The 19,361-nt window shown below is 36.6% G+C and overlaps 1 protein-coding gene and 1 pseudogene across 1 annotated transcript; both read right to left on the bottom strand.

Annotated features, from left to right (window-relative positions):
- Positions 1-7,868: 7,868 nt before the first annotated feature.
- LOC141291509 (uncharacterized) lies at positions 7,869-8,610 on the bottom strand. Its single transcript, XM_073823665.1, has 2 exons — positions 8,546-8,610; positions 7,869-8,412 (listed from the first exon to the last, which is right to left on the bottom strand). Exons 1-2 carry the CDS (start codon positions 8,608-8,610, stop codon positions 7,869-7,871), a joined length of 609 nt encoding a protein of 202 aa, XP_073679766.1.
- A 766-nt stretch (positions 8,611-9,376) lies between these two features.
- Positions 9,377-19,361, bottom strand: part of LOC141291507 (uncharacterized) — a 54,475-nt pseudogene continuing 44,490 nt past the window's right edge.

The raw sequence follows: 19,361 nt of genomic DNA, 5'->3' as shown, positions 1-19,361 counted from the left end.
CACTGAGGACCTGCGGCTGCGCATTGTGGCTGCTCACAAGTCAGGAAAGAGATATAAGACCATATCTAAATGTTTTGAAGTATTATTAAAAAATACAAGACGTTCCGCACTGTGAAAAATCTCAGAGGACGTGGTCGGAAGCCAAAAGTGACAACTGTGCTGGCCAGGAGGATAGTGAGAGAGGTAAAAAAGAATGGATCACCACCAAGGCCATCCTGATGAATCTGGGCTCTGCTGGTGGCAACATCTCAAGGCAGACAGTCCAATGGACACTGAACACCGCTGGGTTCCACAGACGCAGACCAAGGAGGACACCACTTCTCCAGATAAGGCACACAAAAGCCCGCTTGGCCTTTGCAAATGCTCATCTGGACAAAGACGAAGACTTCTGGTCTTCTGTTTTATGGTCAGATGAAACAAAAATTTAATTGTTTGGCCACAATAATGTAGCCTTCATTTGGCGTAAAAAAGGAGAAGCCTTTAACCCTAAGAACACCATCCCCACTGTCAAACATGGTGGTGGGAACCTAATGTTTTGGGGGTGTTTTTCAGCCGGTGGACCAGGGAACCTAATCACAGTAAACTGCACCATGAAAAAGGAGCAATACATCAAAAATTCTCAACAACAACATCAGGCATTCTGCAGAGAAACTTGGCCTTGGGCACCAGTGGACATTTCAGCATGACAACGACCCAAAACACACAGCAAAAGTGGTGAAGAAATTATTAGCAGACAAAACATTTTGCAGTGGCCCAGCCAGAGTCCTGACTTAAATCCAATTGAGAATCTGTGGAGGGAGCTAAAGATCAGGGTGATGGAAAGGAGACCCTCCAACCTGAAAGAGTTGGATGAATGGGCAAAAATACCAGTGGAGACATGCAAAAAGCTGGTCAGCAATTATAGAAAGCGTTTGATTGCTGTAATAGCCAAAAAAAAAAAAAGCTTTTCTATTGAAGGGTATGAATAATTTTAGACATGCCACTTTTTGTTCAAATATAAATGAAAATGAGAAATATTTTTTTTTCCACAACGATGCATCTTGTACATCATCTTATTATCTTTGGGGAGAAGCCTGTGTCAACTTGCTGGTTGATTAAAATTAACTTTAAGTCAGAATTTGCCAGGGGTATGAATAATTTCAGGCTTGACTGTATGTAATGGCTTGTATTAGAAGTGAAGTGGGTCAATCTGGTTTCCCGAACCCTCTAAATTAAACAGGGGTAGGAGAAAGTATCGTAACACTAAATTACACACTTCTGTAGTGTGTAGCTACACTACACTCCAGAGACACCTGCCCGAGCCCTGAATGATCAGTCACAGCTGCACAGATCAATACATGCTTTCTAATAGAAGCTCTCACACAAACACACTTAGTTTAGACACTTAAGCCTGCGGAGATGAAGAACAGAGCAGCAGCAGGGATTGACTTGGATGAGAAGAAACAAGGCACGGGAATAAATAAATGAATGTCGAGAGCTAAGGGAGACTGGGATTGTGAAGGTGGGCGGTGGATGAATGAGTGAAATTTGATTGAGAGTATATGAGGAATGCAATGAATGTGTGAAAGTTGTAAATGGGTTTAAAAATAATGAAGAAGATGGAAACAATGAACAAGTGAATGAAACAAGGAAAATCAAGATTGGCAGTGAGAAGCACTGCAAACATCTAGTTCTGTTTGTTTTGCAAAAGGAATATTCAAGCTTTATTACTTCGTTCACTTGTGGACACAATATACATATGTGACCCTGGACCACAAAACCAGTCATAAGGGTCCATACGAAAGTTAAATAAGCTTATAAATAAATAAATAAATAAGCATTCCATTGATGTATGATTTGGTAGGATAGGACAACACTTGGCTGAGATACAACTATTTGAAAATCTGGAATCTGAGGGTGCAAAAAAATCTAAATATTGAGAAAATCGACTTTAAAGCTGTCCAAATGAAATGCTTACTAATCCAAAATTAAATTTTTATATATTTACGGTACGAAATTTACAAAACATCTTCATGGAACATGATCTTTGCTTAATATCCTAATGATTTTTGACAATTTCGACCCATGCAATGTATTGTTGGCTATTGCTACAAATATACCTGTGCTATTTATGACTGATTTTGTGGTCCAGGGTCACACTCTTCAACTCTCAGCAGCAAGAAATAACACTTCTGCCATTTGAAAAAACGGGACACTCCCATTGAAAACAATTGAAAAAAATATGCTAGCCTCTGGAAAAACACTCTGGTCTTAGAGCATAAGCATTTCTTAGCATTTACTTTTATAAATAAACTGTACAAGCAATATTAGATCGAAGGATCACGATTGAAACCCATACACACCCACCCAAAGACCCTTGCATCAAAGAAAGTGGACTTATAAGATGGATTAACACAGCAGGTGCAAACAGGAATGTGTTTTTCTCATCTACTTGTGATCCGATCAACCAAAACGCATCTTCATACCAGGTGTAAACAGAGCCTTAGAGCAGCATATTGTTGGCAACTTGCTAAAATGTTCTTTGTAAATGCATTACTTTTGTTTGTTTACAGATTTTATGACATTTTTTCTGTGATAATTAACACTGATTGCTGATGATAGAGCCGTTTTGAAGAGGTTTCCTTGAAGGACATTCAGCGACTTAATGCAGTGTATGTTTTTTCTTTTGGAAGAAAGGCGCAGTGTTATGTGTCGAGAGAGAAAAGTGCTGGCGCTGGTTGACTCCCCCTCCCCTCCCTTTGCTTCTTCTCAAGGTGACACTTCCATCTGCCCCTTCCCTCTCTTTTCCAATCTTTTCTTTAAATGCCCCTCTAGAGCCGATGTCACAGCTTTTTCACGGTCTTGCTGAAGGATATGCTTTACTCTCTAATCTATATTCCACTCATGCCTGCATTTCCATTCTCTTTAGAGTCAGTGTCCATTACAGACCCAATGATATTTCATTGCAACTGAGAACGAAGGTTGAGCGAAAGGGAAGGAGAAAGAGAGAGAGAGACTATTTGCATGAAGCACACATTGTATTCCTTTCTGTATAGTAAATGGTGAAGAAATGGACAGGGAGGAATTCTCATGTCCAGAATTGTTTGAACAAAATACACACTGCACCCATTCACATTCAATGGACACCTCAGCACTGCTGTTTGAAGTATTTTCATATTCATATGCTTTTGATCATTAAAATAACATCTAGATTTGTAGCAGACTGCAGAAAAAGGAGGCTAGGTTTTTTTTTTCAACAGTTTTATCAACTACCAGGTGAAAACGCAAATTATTTGTATATTTTCTTAAAGCTTGTGCTAAGGCCAAAGTACCGTAGTTCATTGCAATATACAAAAACTGTCGATGAATACATTACAGTAATAATACTGAAGTCCTGAGGTGATTTTCACTACAGTCAATAATTGAGACAGTTACTAAGATGGCCTATTTTTTTTACTGCATAGTAAAAAAAAATTTCGATTACTGCATAGTGCTGTTTGTCAAACAAAGCTATAACATGGCTTCAGAAATTACAACACAAACTTTTAAGGTGCTTTTAGGGTACTTTTTGATGTTTGAAAATCCCTGTCTGTACATTGTCATTGTTTATTGTAACAGCGAGCAGTTTTCAGTCAAAGATTATGATTTTGGGTGAACAATAATGACAAAATTTTTATTTTTTCAAATTCTGAAAACTTTACTCAGTATCCTTAGAACAGATCCCTACTGTAGATTAACTGGCTGGGGTGAGATTTTGTTGACTGAATCAATCTAATCTTCTTTAAATAATCTTTAAAGAAGACAATCCGCAGATTATTGCAGAAGTGGAATCATTTCAAAATATTAAAGTATCAATAAATTATAGAAGTATAAATTCACTGTAAAGAAATATCATTGTACCAATTTCTTTATTTTATATAAAATAATTATTTTACTAAATATTTTTAAATCCAAAATTGCTATAAAATTAAAGCTTTATGTCTAAATAAGTTATGTTCCAAATTTGAAGTTGATATAAAAAAATTAGGCTCCTGTGAAATTTTATTTAGGAGTTATACCACAAACAGCCACCGGGTGCCATTAAAACATCATTGTGGAAAAAAATATTAAAAGTGAAAAAAGTGGCATTTTCAAAATTATTCATACCCTTCTCAATAATCAATAGAAAAGCCTTTATTGGCTATTATAGTAATCAAACACCTATAATTGCTGAAAAGCTTTCTGCATGTCTCCACTGGTATTTTTGCCCATTCATCTTTAGCGATGAGCTCCAATGACTGTCCACAAAGCAACAGCAGAGAGCCTCTGTTTTTCACCTGTTGAGTTGATTAAAACGGCTGTTCCCAATGAATCAGGGTAATTAGGATGCTTTAGAACAGCTTGGACTATTTGGAATGGTATAGAACTTTGGATTTTCCCATAGACTGTGACAGTTTGCAAAGGGTATGAATAATTTTGGACATGCCTTTTTTTTCCAAATGTAAATAAAATATAAGTAATTTTTTTTTTTCCACAATGGTGCCTCTTGTACATCGTCTTACTATCTTTTGGGAGAAGCCTGTGTCATTTCTGGTCAAAAACAAACTTGCTGGTTGAATAAAAGTAACTTTAAGTCAGAATTTGCCAGGGGTATGAATAATTTCGGGCTTGACTGTATATACATATATATTTATTAGGATTTCATAGGCTAATCACTTATTTATAAAAGCTGAAAGCTAAAAGTTTATTTTATGATGCATGAAAATGCATGTTTTATTCTATATTAGTGTGCTTACTTCTCTATTGCAATACAAAGCTTTTTTCAGTACTGTAAGTAGGGCCCTATGATTTCCACCATGTGGAAAACATGGACTGAATCGTGGAATCCAGTCATAAAAATGTTATTTACTGTATAACACAGAATGTCACGGAATATCGGAATTTGGATAGATCGATCAAAAGGAAGTCACTACATTTAAATCAAAACGCGATATGGACTAGTGTCTATGAATATTAAGCCACAAAAAGGTTCACTTCATCAGCATTTTACCCTTTCTTTTGAGAAAAACTATCATCATATCATGTAAAAACAGAAACTTACAGGTCTGCAGCAACCCCTCAAAATAAAAGTTCATTTTAACTTGAAGAAACTGTGACAGAAATATATTACTTAATGGACCTAATGAAAGTACTATTATTAAAACATTTGTATAAGGAATATTTATCAGTAGAATTATTTACCAGAATTTCTACCAGTAAAATGTGAATACACAGCAGTATTTCTGAAAAAAAAAAAAAAATAATAATAATAATAAATTTAAAGTTAATTTGAGATGCGTTTGAACATAATTTTATGAACATAAATTTAATGAAACAATTAAAAAATCATAAAAAAACAAAGAATTTGGTAAAAATAAAACTGAATCTGAATTTTAAAACTTATTTCATAGGCCCCCCAAAATGTAATTTTTGTTAAACCTTTAATAAATTGCTGTTAAATTGTCTAAGGTTCATTATTTCAAATAATTAGACATGCATTTACAATTATTTTTCATTTAACCATTATAACAGAGTCTAGAGAAAAAAAAAAAAAACCTGAAAAAAATTAATTTGAAAAAAATAATACAGATTTTACACAGGCCTATCATCTGCCATAATGGTCCGGCCAAATAAAACATATATTCTCATTTGGCCGATCTGTGCAGCATGGGAAAATCCTGTCCTGTGCTGCTCAAAAAAACCTATGAGCCGCAAAGCATGCATCTGACAATAAATGCGTAAGAGTTGGCATCTGTGAAGCAAAGAAGACCTACCACATGACACATAAAATGAAGAAACTGACTACAGCCCATGAGGCAGATTCATCTCTCACTCCTGACCTGCAGAGGAACCTCCATGAGGAGAATACAAACAGGGTTTACAGTGTATTTTTATTGAACAGAAGTTGCTGCACAATGATATAGATTATCAATATTCCGTACCATACGTGGAGAGGTCATCTGGTAAACAACCGAACAGCCTTATTCCCAGCTTATTTCATTGAGAAATCACTCCAATCTAATAATATGATAAAAACACAAGGGATAGTTAAAGGAAAAGTTCACCAAAAAATTGAAAATTAATTTACTGCCCTTCATATCTTTCCAAACCTGTATGACTTTTTTTTTCTTTTTTTTCTGTGGGACATAAAAGAAGGCTGTTTTAAAATGCCCAGGGCTGCCAAAAAAAAAAAAAAAAAAAAAAAAAAAAAAAAACCCTGGCTTAATTGTCTTTTATAGGCACTTTTTTAAAAAGATTATTTAGCATAACTAAATGTGAGCTAGTATTTACACACAAATTTTAACGAAATTGTGTGTTTGTGCGTATTTACATACTTAACCTTACTTTGGGGACCAGTTTTTATCCAGAATTGAGCTAAATCTGACAAGACCTATTTTTGAGAACATCCTCATTTCTAAAAACAGCATTACAAAAAGTTTATAAAAGTTTTATAAAATGTAATTTTTTATTAACTAAATTTCCCTCCACTTACCCAATAATTTGAATATACTAACGAGAATCAGAAACTGATCTTTGTGATCTCGCAGCATAAGTTAACTTCAGTTTTTCTGTTTTGTGCACTAAATTTACTACTTATCCCACGAGACGAGACACGAGACTGGGTTCACGAGAACACGATTTTTAAACTTGTTTAAAAAAAAATCCTCAATTATGAAATATATAGGGAAAAACTGTATTTTATTCAACTGAAAAACAAAATTCAAAAACATTTTGGTGCAAATTTTGATATCAGCAGGTACTTTATGAAATTAAACTTCTATTTTAATGAATAATATGCAGTAATACCCTTGTAAACGAAAGCTGCATGATTCAGGATAAATTTAAAAACTTTTTTTTATAAATTGGAGATCACGATTCTCTTACAATTTTGAAGAAAAAAAGATTAGAAATCTAAACAAAATAACGTAATTTACTAGTTGTTCTGACAAAATGTTCATTGCTTAAGTCTTTTAAAAATATATATTCTTACAAAAAAAAAAAAAAAATGAAGGAGTCAGTGTCTCAATTAATAAAGACTTGTTTCACTATTGGAATCTCCTGAATGAATGATTCAACAATAAATACTTTTTTAAACATGCAGTTGTCGCCATCTCCTGGCGGAAGAGGGTAAGAGTTACAATAAGTAGAAGTCAATCAGTCAAACAATCAATCAATCAATCACATTTATTTATACAGCACTTTTAACAATACAGGTTGTGTCAAAGCAACTTTACAGTATTAAATAGGACAATAGTGTCAATAGTGCAAAAATTCCATGTTGCAGCAAAGTCAGATTTGCAAAGGACTCTGGTTCCCGTGGTCTTGCACCAACGGCTGTCTAGGTGAGTTCTTTTTTTTCCATCTCCAGGGCTCTTCTAGTTTATGTAGTCTCGGCTGACATTCAGGGCTGTAGAGTTCATCTTTAAGTGTTGATCCACCATCTGGGCTGGGTGTGGAATGGATCCAGGGGACACAGTGACCATCTGATCTGGATATAGACTGGATCTGGTGGCTACGGTGTCCTCGGAATAAGAACAAAACAGACTAATTTTAGCGTAGATGCCATTCTTCTTAAGCTGTCATCGCTTTGCTGCAGAATTTCAAAGCCACCAACATCCATTTCATGCGACTGTTCCTATTGCATCTTTTTCATTATCAATATAGATGTTAAAATCACCCACTATTAAGACTTTTTCTGCAGCCAACACTAACTCTTTTCTAGCTCGAGGACCAGACGCAGTCTCTATAGTATGATATCTAGGTGAAAGGGTCTCTATGTGCTGAGAATTAACTGATTTCTGTGACGTGAGGCGGCTAGCAGACGGTCGGTTTAGATGGTCTGTCTGCTTCCTGACCTGGGCCCCAGTTAGTCAAGTGCAAACTCTAAGACTATGCACCATATTTCTAAAGAGACGAGCAGCACCACCCCTGGAGTAATGGAGACCATCTCTTTTCAACAGGTCAGGTCTGCCCCAAAAACTTGTCCAATTGTCTATGAAACCTATGTTATTTTGCGGGCACCACTTAGACATCCAGCCATTGAGTGACGGCAGTCTGCTATGTATCTCATCACCACGGTAATCAGGGAGGGGACCAGAGCATATTACAGTGTCTGACATCGTACTTGCAAGTTCACACACCTCTTTAACATTATTTTTAGTGATCTCCGACTGGCGAAGTCGAACATCATTAGTGCCGACGTGAATAACAATCTTACTGAATTTACATATAACATTAGCCAGCACTTTTAAATTTGCCAAGATGTCAGGCGCTCTGGCTCCCGATAAACATTGGACTACGGTGGCTGGTGTCTCCATTTTCACGTTCCGTACAATAGAATTGCCAATAACTAGAGCACTTTCATCAGGTTTCTCAGTGGGTGCTTCACTGAGTGGGGAGAACCTGTTTGATGTTCTGATCGGAACGGAAGAGCGGTGTTTTGACCCGCGACTATGCCGTCTCACAGTCACCCACAGTTTAAACCATAACCAAACAATATACAGGACTCCCTGAGCTCATCACATCCAAAGCCCTATCTAAGGCCCACACATTCTTACTACCCTCTATCAAAGTTTGGATGCGTGTCTCTTGTTCTGAAATCTTCTCTGTCATCCTAACTATTTTCCATGCATTTATCACATGTGAATCCCTCACTGCCAAGAGAGATAGATAAGCTACACATGTGGCAAGCAGCCTAAACAACAATAACAGGAGAAGAAACCATTACCGTGATTGTAGAATGATTCCAACCTACCACTGTTGTTTGATGAACTCATGAAGAACAAGGAAAAACGCAATAGACGGTAATAGATAGGTAATAGACGCAAATAAAAAATGTAAATAGGGACACGAAAGGCAAACTAACTGGCTAACGGAATGCTAACGCGCTGCATTCGCGGTTATAAAATAAAAGTAAACGATCAGATTAGTCAGATTAGTTTGACAGCTAATATCAGAAATTTGGTGGGAATTAAGCTATATTTTATCACTTTAAACAACAGAGAGTGATAGCAAAATAGTTTCCAACAAAAAAATGAAGCTCCAGGGAGCTACAAGGAGCTACTTCTCATTTTTAACATTTTTTAAATTTTTAAACTAATTTTTTTTTAAATTTTACATTTTTGTGCTCTAGATTATCTTTAGGTTTTCTCTAAGTGTATTGGTTTTTACACTATTTTTGCTCTAAGTTGTCCCCCCCCCACCCCCCACACCAAATTTGCTGCTTTTTTTAACTAATCTTGCTGCTCTGAAGACTCTATGCAGTTTTTCCTCACAGGGGTGGATTTGGAGCATCTGCTGAATGAAGTCAAAGCTTGTGCTGGGACTTTCACAAAGCTATTTCTCTCATCATCTGCCTTACCTCCAAAGTCATCTGATCCTATCTGTGACTACCTGAACCTGGCATTTGTCCCTGCTGAAACCATTCATGCTCTAAAATCTCCTCTATAGTTGCTCTCTCGTTTGGGTGATAGGTAAGGCAGCGACTTATCAAATCCTGCAATTCTGTACAAGTTTTCACAAGAGCATTGGTTAGTCACATACTGTATGTTCTTTTATGTCAAATGTTGTCAAGTATGAAAATAGCTTCTGAAACATGCTAAATGTATTATGTTTGATGCGTTTAACAATAGTATTTGCATTGTGTTACTGTTAATTGCTCTCTCTCACCTGTGGATACTCTGACATTAAAACTCAGGCTGCCATGCACCATGCCTTCCATATGCATAAAGGGCTGACATCTGCACACCATTGTGTACATCATTACACCCAGAGACCAGACAGTTGTTGGCCCTGCATTGTATCTTAAGTCCTTGTAGTACTCAGGTGGGCAGACTCCTCCTGTAAGCAAGAGATACTCAGGTTAAAAGTTAAACATCTTGTTTATAAAAGTCCCTAATATCACTAAACAGAAGGCTGGCATCTCACGGCAACAGAAACACAAAAAGCCAACTCACCTGTAAAATCACCCAAGTAGCCTGAAGGTTTGACAAGGGCACCGCAGCCAAAGTCTATCAGTTTGACTTGGTTCGTCTCCGTGTTGACCAGAAAGTTATTTAACTTAATGTCACGGTGGAAGATGCCTCGGTCAAGACAGTGCTTGGCCCCGAGCACCGCTTGATACATCAGGTTACGTATCTGTGATTCGTTCCCTTGTTGCATGTTGTTAGCCCTGAATTTGAGCAAGTCTTTGCAGGGTTGAGGATATTCCAAGATGAGAATGAACCGATCCTCCTCTTCAAACCACTCCAGCATATGCACGATGTAGGGGCTTAATGGAGGTTGTTTCAGGAGCAGGTTCACTGCCACTTCCGCAAACAATGGTTTGGAACAGCCAGGCTACAGAAAAAATTGTTTAGTAATTAAGAATTCAATATTATATTTCACTTGTATTTAAAACATAATTTGTACTGTTTGTAGTTAGTATTTAAGTATGTACATTGAATTTTAACAACTTACTATTTCAATATACCGGTCTGTTCCACACTTGGGGATGACTTTGATGGCAACCTGCAAAATAAAGACATAAATTAATAAAACAAAATTCGAAAAGTAATTTTGTAAGGGCACTGGATGTTACAAATAGGTAAATTATCTATTTGTCATACAAAATCTGGAAATTAACATTAAGGGTTGAGTGTATTATCATTACTACAAATATTTCCATTTAAATTTATTTGAAAAATCCATATTGATTTGTGCATTTGATGCATGAAGCGGTGATTCTACCTGCTCACGTAGAAGTTTAGAAATTCCCTCGTACACAGTGCCGAAGCCTCCTTCTCCAATCTCGTCTCCCACTTCATAAATTTCATCAAATGGAACTGCAAAAATGTACCAAAGGAACATTCTTACCAATAGAAATGCTTGAATAAATACACACATCCAGTTCACATCAGATGCATGAAGACTAAATAATGTCAATGTTTGAGACTAACGCTGCGTCCGAAATTGAATATATAGTAAATTCGAATTCAAATGTAGTACAGTATGTGAATTAAGACACACCGTATATGAAAGTAAAACAGCAGGATTCAATTCCTTTAAAACCATATTTCTTAAAATAGTCAATCAGGTAAATAATTTTGTCAAGAGTACTATATTTATCATTCACGTTTGGATTACTGTATGAGGAATTAGTCATGTGTGTATAAACACACAGAGCTACTAGGGTAGCTAGATGCAGATGTGAAACAATCAGTAGAGGAATATGAAAAGATTAACAAGTGTAAATAGACTCACCAGGAGTTGGATCGGTGAAACAGGCTGCTCTGAAACGGGTTCCATCTTTGATTCGTCTATGCTTGGAAGCACCGGAAGCTGCTAGTTTAAGACCAGATGGGCCTGGAAGAGAATCAGCTTCATCTGAATCTTGATCCGAGTCAGACGAATCAGTCTGCAGATCTTCTGGAGGATCAGCTGGATCCTGCATAGTTGTCGGCTCATGGACGTTTGGATCCGGCTGAGGATCAGCGGGATCCTCCAGAGCCATTGGCTTAAAGACTTTTGGATCCGGCTGAGGATCAACTGGATCCTGCAAAGCCGTTGACTGAAAAACAGATGGATTCAGCTGAGGATGAACTGGATCCTGCAAAGCCATTGACTGAAAAACAGATGGATTCAGCTGAGGATGAACTGGATCCTGTAGAGTTGTTGGCTCAAGAACAGATGGATCCAGTTGAGAATCAACTGGATCCTGCAATGCTGTTCGCTGAAGAACAGATAGTTTCGGCTGAGGATCAGCTGGATCCTGCAGAGCCGTCACCTCAAGGATGTTTGGATCCAGATGAGGATAAACTGGATTCTGCAGAGGCGTTGACTCAAGAACAGATGGATTCAGCTGAGGATCAGCTAGATCCTGCTGAGCCATCGGTTCAAGGATTGACTGATCCACTGGATCTGAGTTGGGCTGTGGACAAAGTGGAGCCACCTTGTTCTTGTTGTGCTTTTTCCGTTGTGTTGTTGCACGTTTCACAGCCCGCCATGTTCTTCTGAAGAATCCACAGATGTTCTTTTTCTTCTTCTTCTTGTTTGATTGATTTTCTAAAAACCCAAAGAGAAATAATAGACTAGAAATCACCAGCAGATATTAGAAGTCAAATTTTGAGGCTACACCCTTAAGAATAAACATAGTTTACAAGACACCAAAACTAATGAACATACTGTAAAGATTAGATTAATAAATTACTTAATAGAAAAATCAGCACAGTATTAAAATGACAGTAGACTCACCTTCAGTTGGCTCAGGAACAGCCGGATTTTCATCACAGTTCGTTGGTGTGACACTGGATGGACCCGGTGGAGGATCAGTCTGATCCTGTGAGGTTGTTGGCTCAAGGCCAGATGTTTCTGGCTGTGGATCTGCTACATGCCAAGGTGCTGTTGGTTCGAGGCCGGATGGACCACACTGGGGATCAGCTGAATCCGTGTCGGACTCAGGCTGAAGAGGGGCCACTTTGTTGCCTCGACGTCGACACTGGTTGGCGCTTTTGACAGCCAGCCATGTATTTCTGAAGAATGCACAAAGGCTATTCTTCTTGCGTTTCGCAGGTTTTTCTTAAAACAAAACAACAAAAAAGTTGTAAATTTAAATTTAAATGTAACTGAAATATTTACATTAAACATTAAATGCCACAATAAAACTACTTTACAGAGAGAAATTAAAAATCTAATATAAATATATTCATTTGAATTTATTTCGCACATAAGGTTTCACCCCTAAGGAATATATATGTATATATACACACATATAAAATACCTATGGAGTTTTGTCCTCTATAGACATTAATGTATATTTTAATGTATGACTTTCTCTGAGACCTTACAGGTCACAGTTTTTTATATATTATTTTTGGATATCATGTTAAGAGCACATTCAGGGCTTTTCAGAAATAACAAATGTTCAGAAGTTTCACCCTGACCTCTCGCTCTACTTTGTCTTTAAATATAGCTGACATTAATTTAGTGATCAAATTTAGCACCCTTATGGAAATAATATTTTGACTCAAACTTTTGAACGGTAGTGTATTATTATGGAAAGCTTGCAGATTATTACTCTCATTATTACACTGCTTTTTTTATTACACGTTGCCCCAAAAATGCATTAATATGCAAACACACAATGGGAAAAGCCATTCACGGACATTTTACAAACATACTGCATAAAGCAAAATGGTATATCAAATTATTATGTTATGTCTTTCACAACAGTTTAGAATCAATTTTACACAAAGTTTGTTTGGTTTGGCCATTTCATTTCTATTTATGTCATTATTTATTTTAAAAACAGGACATTTTAAAATCCTGGTGTCCTCTACAGAGGACATACATTTTTTCAAAATGTTCTTTTTCTTTTTCTTTTTCTTTTTCTTTTTTTTTGCAAACAATTTAAGGACAAAAAAATATTAAATTCACAAAACTTTCTTTCTGGTACTCATTAGGATGTGTGTGTGTATAAAATGAAACCCTTTCACAAACTAAAGTTTGTTATTCACCTGTTGGGCTGTTGTTCTCCATAGCCCCTGCTGCAGAAGAAGCCTCTGCTCCTAAAGGGTCAGTGGTCTTTCCTCCAGCTGTCATTGTAATATTTACTGACACTGAACACATAGTTTTGAGCTCCACTGACTCCAGCACAGGAGAAACGCTAGTGCTCATAAATGAAGCGTTGAACAACGGAAATAGCGAGTGTTTGTTCAAATGACAATCTTTGCTTCTGCTCGGATTCTCACTGAACCGATCACACTAGAGATGCAGAGATGCTGTGCGGCTCGACTCTCAACTCCCGGCTGTGGAACGTTGCAATTGTGACGCCATGCAGCTGCGCATAATCGCATTATTTGAAAGTTGGTCGTTTTTACGCAAATACAAATTGTATTACATATCTATATATTACTTTGCATTCTGTGTTTTTGTTGTTTATTTTAATCGCCATTTAATGTAGTATCAATAAAAAATTAAAATAACTAAGTGAAATCATCATTAAACTGCTGTATATAACTCGACTCAACTTATTTTTAAAGGTCCACTGAAGTGCCTTGAAACGGGACTCACTAAATTCCAGGGGTTTTATTACCACGACGTAAAATGGGCGTCCCTGCCCAGATAGCAAGGTGACATTGATTCAATGTTGAAATTCCATCAGAATCATCATTTTGGTTGAGGTTGAAAAATCAGTGCTAAATAATATTGGATCAATGTTGATAATTCAATGCTTTTCTGTGTTGAAATAAAAAATATTGAATCAATGTTGATTTTTGGTCAGCATTTCACTAGTGGAACTTAGACTGTCAATCCCTCATTCAAAACTTAAATAGGGCACATTTTCCTGAAATGTATTGAGCACATCAAACAATAAATTCTGTTAATTTTGTGAACTCATCACCACTAGCAGCACCAATAAATAAACAAATAAAACTGTTTGCAGAGTGTGTAGATTAACATAGAACTGTTACCATTAGATAGAAGTCAGATAAACCAGCAGGATATTATTAGCAGCAGTAACAGTAGTAGTCGTTGCATTTAATCATTAAAAACATACTACTACTATTACTGCTGCTAATAATGTGTGATTAGCTAGCTGTTTTTGGCTATAGCTAGAGGAGCACATTCAGCCAGAGACTGATAATGAATAAATGCTCCAATGAATGTCTTTATAATTATTGTGGTCATCCAGATATATATTTGATATTAAATTATTGTTTATTTTTTTAAAGCAAAATACTTTCAAATTATAAATAAATATTTAAATTATAATTATTTATATGATTTATATATTCATTAGAAGTATGATTCAAATCATATAGAATTTGCATACATTTAATGAATCACCTAAGAATACAGGTTAATAGAGAGAATTCAGAGGGTTTTTTATGCGCCACAATCCAATCCATTAGGTGGCAGTAATGCAACTTAAAGCTGGCCGCCAACTGCCAATCAAATCAAAGCGCGGTATTCAAGATTTCAAATGCGAAACGGACGCAGACGAGGCAACGTCAAACTGTTTTATTAGAGGTAAGTAATAAAATATTTCTAAAAATTGACATAAAATATAACGCTTAGAAATAATAATAAAATAATCCGTGTAACTTCATTTACTTTTGTTACAGAGAGTTCCCTTTATTTGACGACAGTTGACAGATGTTTATTGATTCACCTCAGAGAAAAGAAGTAAGTTACCGTTACATGGACTTTATTTCATTTCGCGTGTATTTCACTATTCATCTTCCTTACAACTTGTGTGTTTTTATCTGGACAAGTCCGAGTGAGTGCGAGTCTGCGATGAGTCACATGAACGCGCGCCGTCCGGACCAACGACCGGCCAGGTGAGAATTTTTGTTAAATATATTACATTTCGGCTTGTTTTTCCACCAACCTCTACCAGATACAATAGTGAGAGTGTTGTTTAAATGTTTGTGTTTCAACAATATGTGACAGCACAAGCAGACTGATCGCGATTTTGACATTCTATCCTGAAAAAATATATGAATGGAAAATTTTAATGTAATAAATATGTTTACAAATTTCTTATTCGTCCTACCGACCTAATTTTAATTTCTCTCAGCTCCTTCTTTGACTGATAAATAGGGGAAACCTTGCATTGTTTGATTTTTCTAAATTTTTATGTAATTAGTTTAATACATTTGATTATTTTATTTAATATATTTTTATATATTAGTTTGATATAACGTTAATACTTTAGTTTTTTTTTAACACCTTAAGTCAGTATGTCACAAAACGAATTTGCTTAACCTAATAACAGTGTTTTTCACCCTCCATTTTTTTCCTTTTTATAGGCCCATCAGAAGGACATTTCACAGCTTTGCTCACATCAGGACTGAAGAACTGGCTGAACCAGTGTCTGAGGCTTCAAGAGATGGCAGCTACCAGAGTGGACTCTTTAATGTGAAGTAGGGATGGCGAAAACTAAAAAATTTCTTGACCGACCACCGAGCCTCATTAGCCGGTTGAAACCGGTTAACCGATTAGTTTAAAATATGGTACGCTATTTGAAATAACAGCCATTTCCAGCCGCGTCTGCAATTTCGCAACTCTGTCGCATCTGGCCGCGATCACACCGAACGCGTCTTTTAGTTCTAAAAACGCGAGGCGCACAGCACTGCCTTTTTTTGGTGACTTTTAATAAAAGAGCGTGCTGCGTTTTTTTTATGTTGCTAAGCAACGACCAAAACAGCTGTCCTGTCAGTCAAATCAAAGGATTATAGCGCGAGCGCTCTAAAATCTTAGTTTTATGCTGTTAAGTAAACTGTCATATTAGCAGAAACCCTAAATAATACAGCTCCGGGTTACCCACGATAGACACAAAAGGTTTCTCCTCTATTTCTTGCAGTCTCCGGACTTTTTAAGCAACCGTAAAATTCCGTCACCACAACAGAAGGCCCGCCTCTCCATTCATTCGATTGGACAATGGAAAAGAACGCGAATGACGTTGGGCGTTTTTCCGCTCAGAGTTGATTTTTTTTTTCAACTTCACGCGCTCAGAGCGCTCCTGCAAAAACGCGAGGCGCAGCAGGCGGTGAAAACACGAGGCGCCTGGGACGCATAAGCAGCGCGTAGAACGCTCACTGCCAACAGAAAACCATTCAAAAGAGGCGCCTCCATCTGCAAAAACGCGTTCGGTGTGATCGCGGCCTCTCTCTGCCGCTCTGCCTCCCGCACACACACACACACACACTGCCACTCATGTCACTTTTTTAAAATCCCCTACAGCGCGAAACATGAGTCCCGCAAACGCGGCGCCGAAGAGCTTGTTGTATGTAATCGTAGGACAAATGGCTCCTTAGTTTCAAATGGTTTGGGTACAAGGTGATCGCTTTGAAAATAAAGGCGTTTGTCTAGGTTAGAAGCTCATTTGAAACATTGCCACGGCTCATTTAAGAAAATGACAGCTCCGAAGAGACGCCGCTTTAGTTGAGGTAGTGCTAACCATATTAAAGAAAGATGATGATCATCATCACCTTATCGGTTACCACTGAAATGTAGATGTAATGTATTTCCAAATCTAAGCCCATCTTATGCGGAATGTTGCCTAATAGACTGCAACATGATAAAACCAATGGATAAAACAGGCACCTTCAGAATGCGTAAAAGACGCACCGGCACTTTTTTTTTTAACCGACTACCGACAACTTTGACCGGTTAACGTTGATACGGTCAACCACCGGTCAAACGGTCATCGGTTAACATCCCTAATGTGAAGATGCCAGATGTGTGATGGTAATTTACATTTTAAGATTAATTTATTTTTATTCTATTTGTTTATTTATTGACAAAAGCAAGTTTTTCATTCAATACGCATCTACCAAGTGAATACTGTTTTTAATGTTTTATAACTTAAAAAATATATATATATATACATTCCCATGACAATTATTTGTAACCTCTCCATGTTTTTTTTTGTGCAAATATGTTCCTGACACCCTTTTAGGTCGGCTGTTTTGCTGTTGGAGGCACGTGTCAGGATGCTGTGAGCCAGCTTCTCAGATGAACTGGGCAGTAGAAGACTGAAAGATCAGCGTGAACAAAAAAAAACTCAATTTACAGACACCAGGCTCCAGGGTGTGCATGGTAAGTCAGGGTCCACATGGGTCCTTTTGTCCTAAATTTAGTTTGATCAAATTTAAATCCATTAAGAGTCTTAAATATCTTCACTTTAATGAGAAAAGCCTTAATTATGTTTTCAATAGATCTTAACTTTGGAGAAAAAAAATATATTTATTTTAAGCGCACTCATCTGCCATATTAAATTCTAATTACAATTTGCACATAATTTTGTAGTACATTAAGTACACACTACTAATCAAATGTTTAACAACATTATGCAGTTTTAACATCCTGTTTGTTTTTATACTTTAGATGCCTTACAACAAGTGAAAGCTGAGAAAAGGAAGGCCTCAGATATCATAATTTCTGTGACAGTGCAACATTGGCTCCATTGTGGTCCTGTATGGCTTGGGGACATTGCCTTATTGTGGAAAGCCCTAAGTTTATCAGACTGTTTAATGAAGGACATCTTTTTTTAATAAGAAAAGTAGCTTCAATCCATGGAAAAACTTCAAACTTCAAGACCTGAACAGCAATGTCTCAGTCTGTGGTATTTTAGTATTTTAGTGTTTCTAGCTTTGATGGTTTTAATTTCCATTTACTTCCATTTTGCAGATGCAGGTTGCATTTGTTATATGCTGTCAGTTTTTACAGGCTCTTCTCCTGGCATTTGTTTTATAAATTCAGAATTAACTGTTCCATGTTTTAAGGCCACTTTGTCTTTCATTTTATCATATCCTGTACATTGTATTTTAAGCTCTGTCCCCCATTTCACAAGGCTAGTCCCAAACTAAACTCATGTTTAAGCTCTCTTAACTGAAAATAACTTACTCTGACAGATATTTAAATGCCATTGCTTTGTCTCAGATGCACACTAGTAATGTGTTTTTCCCTTGCATTTTATAAAAGCTGTTTAAATAGCCTAATTTAACTAAGGTCTAGTCCTGATTTAAGCTAAGCGCTGTCTGCGAATCAGGGCCTATATTTTTTTAAGTTACCACAAAGTTTTTTGTTGTTTGGATTTTTTTTAATAATTTGTTTTACCTGAATTCAATGTTATTTTCTTGTTCAAACAGTGTGGGGCAAAAATAAACACATTTGCATGTAAACTGAAGGATGTTGTTTACTTTGAGTGACTTATTGATTCAAAACCATATTAATTACAGTCATGCATGTTCTCTGATTGAAAAAAGTAAAAAGCATGATTGATTTGATAATGTTTCTATGTTAATTCAATGTTAAATAAGTGATTTAATTTAAGTTGAAGAAATGTTGATTTAATGACCATCTTGATCGATTTTTCATCATTGAAGTAACATTATTTCAGGGTGCAAAACTGATGAAAAAACAATGTTAAATTTCAACATTGATTCAATGATAATATGATTGATGCATTAGCATTGATTCAATGTTGATTCAGTGTTGGTCTGCTATCTGGGTGGGGGCGTTGGGAAAACGCCCCTTTCTAAAAAAAAATATATATATATATTAAGAGAGGTCACCGATCATGCGCAGTAAGTCAGTTTTTTTGCGCGGGCATTTCAAAACCTAGGATCAGCACTGATGGATGGACAACACAGTCATACAGGTTATTTTTATGTTTTAAAATCTTACATTTAAACGATTTTTGAAAACAAATAAACAGCCGTTATAGAAATGTAAAACGTGTAGCGTCTATTTACGAAAATGAATCATGGTTTACAACGGTATCGTGGAAAGGTATTTCAAGACACTGTATATGAATATAAATATGAAGGGCTCGAAACCCCTGCGATTGTGGACAGGTATTTCATGATACTGTATAT

The sequence above is a fragment of the Garra rufa genome, chromosome 18 (assembly GCF_049309525.1).
Source record: "Garra rufa chromosome 18, GarRuf1.0, whole genome shotgun sequence".
Classification (NCBI taxonomy): domain Eukaryota; kingdom Metazoa; phylum Chordata; class Actinopteri; order Cypriniformes; family Cyprinidae; genus Garra; species Garra rufa.
This window is presented reverse-complemented; position numbering and strand designations above follow the sequence as displayed.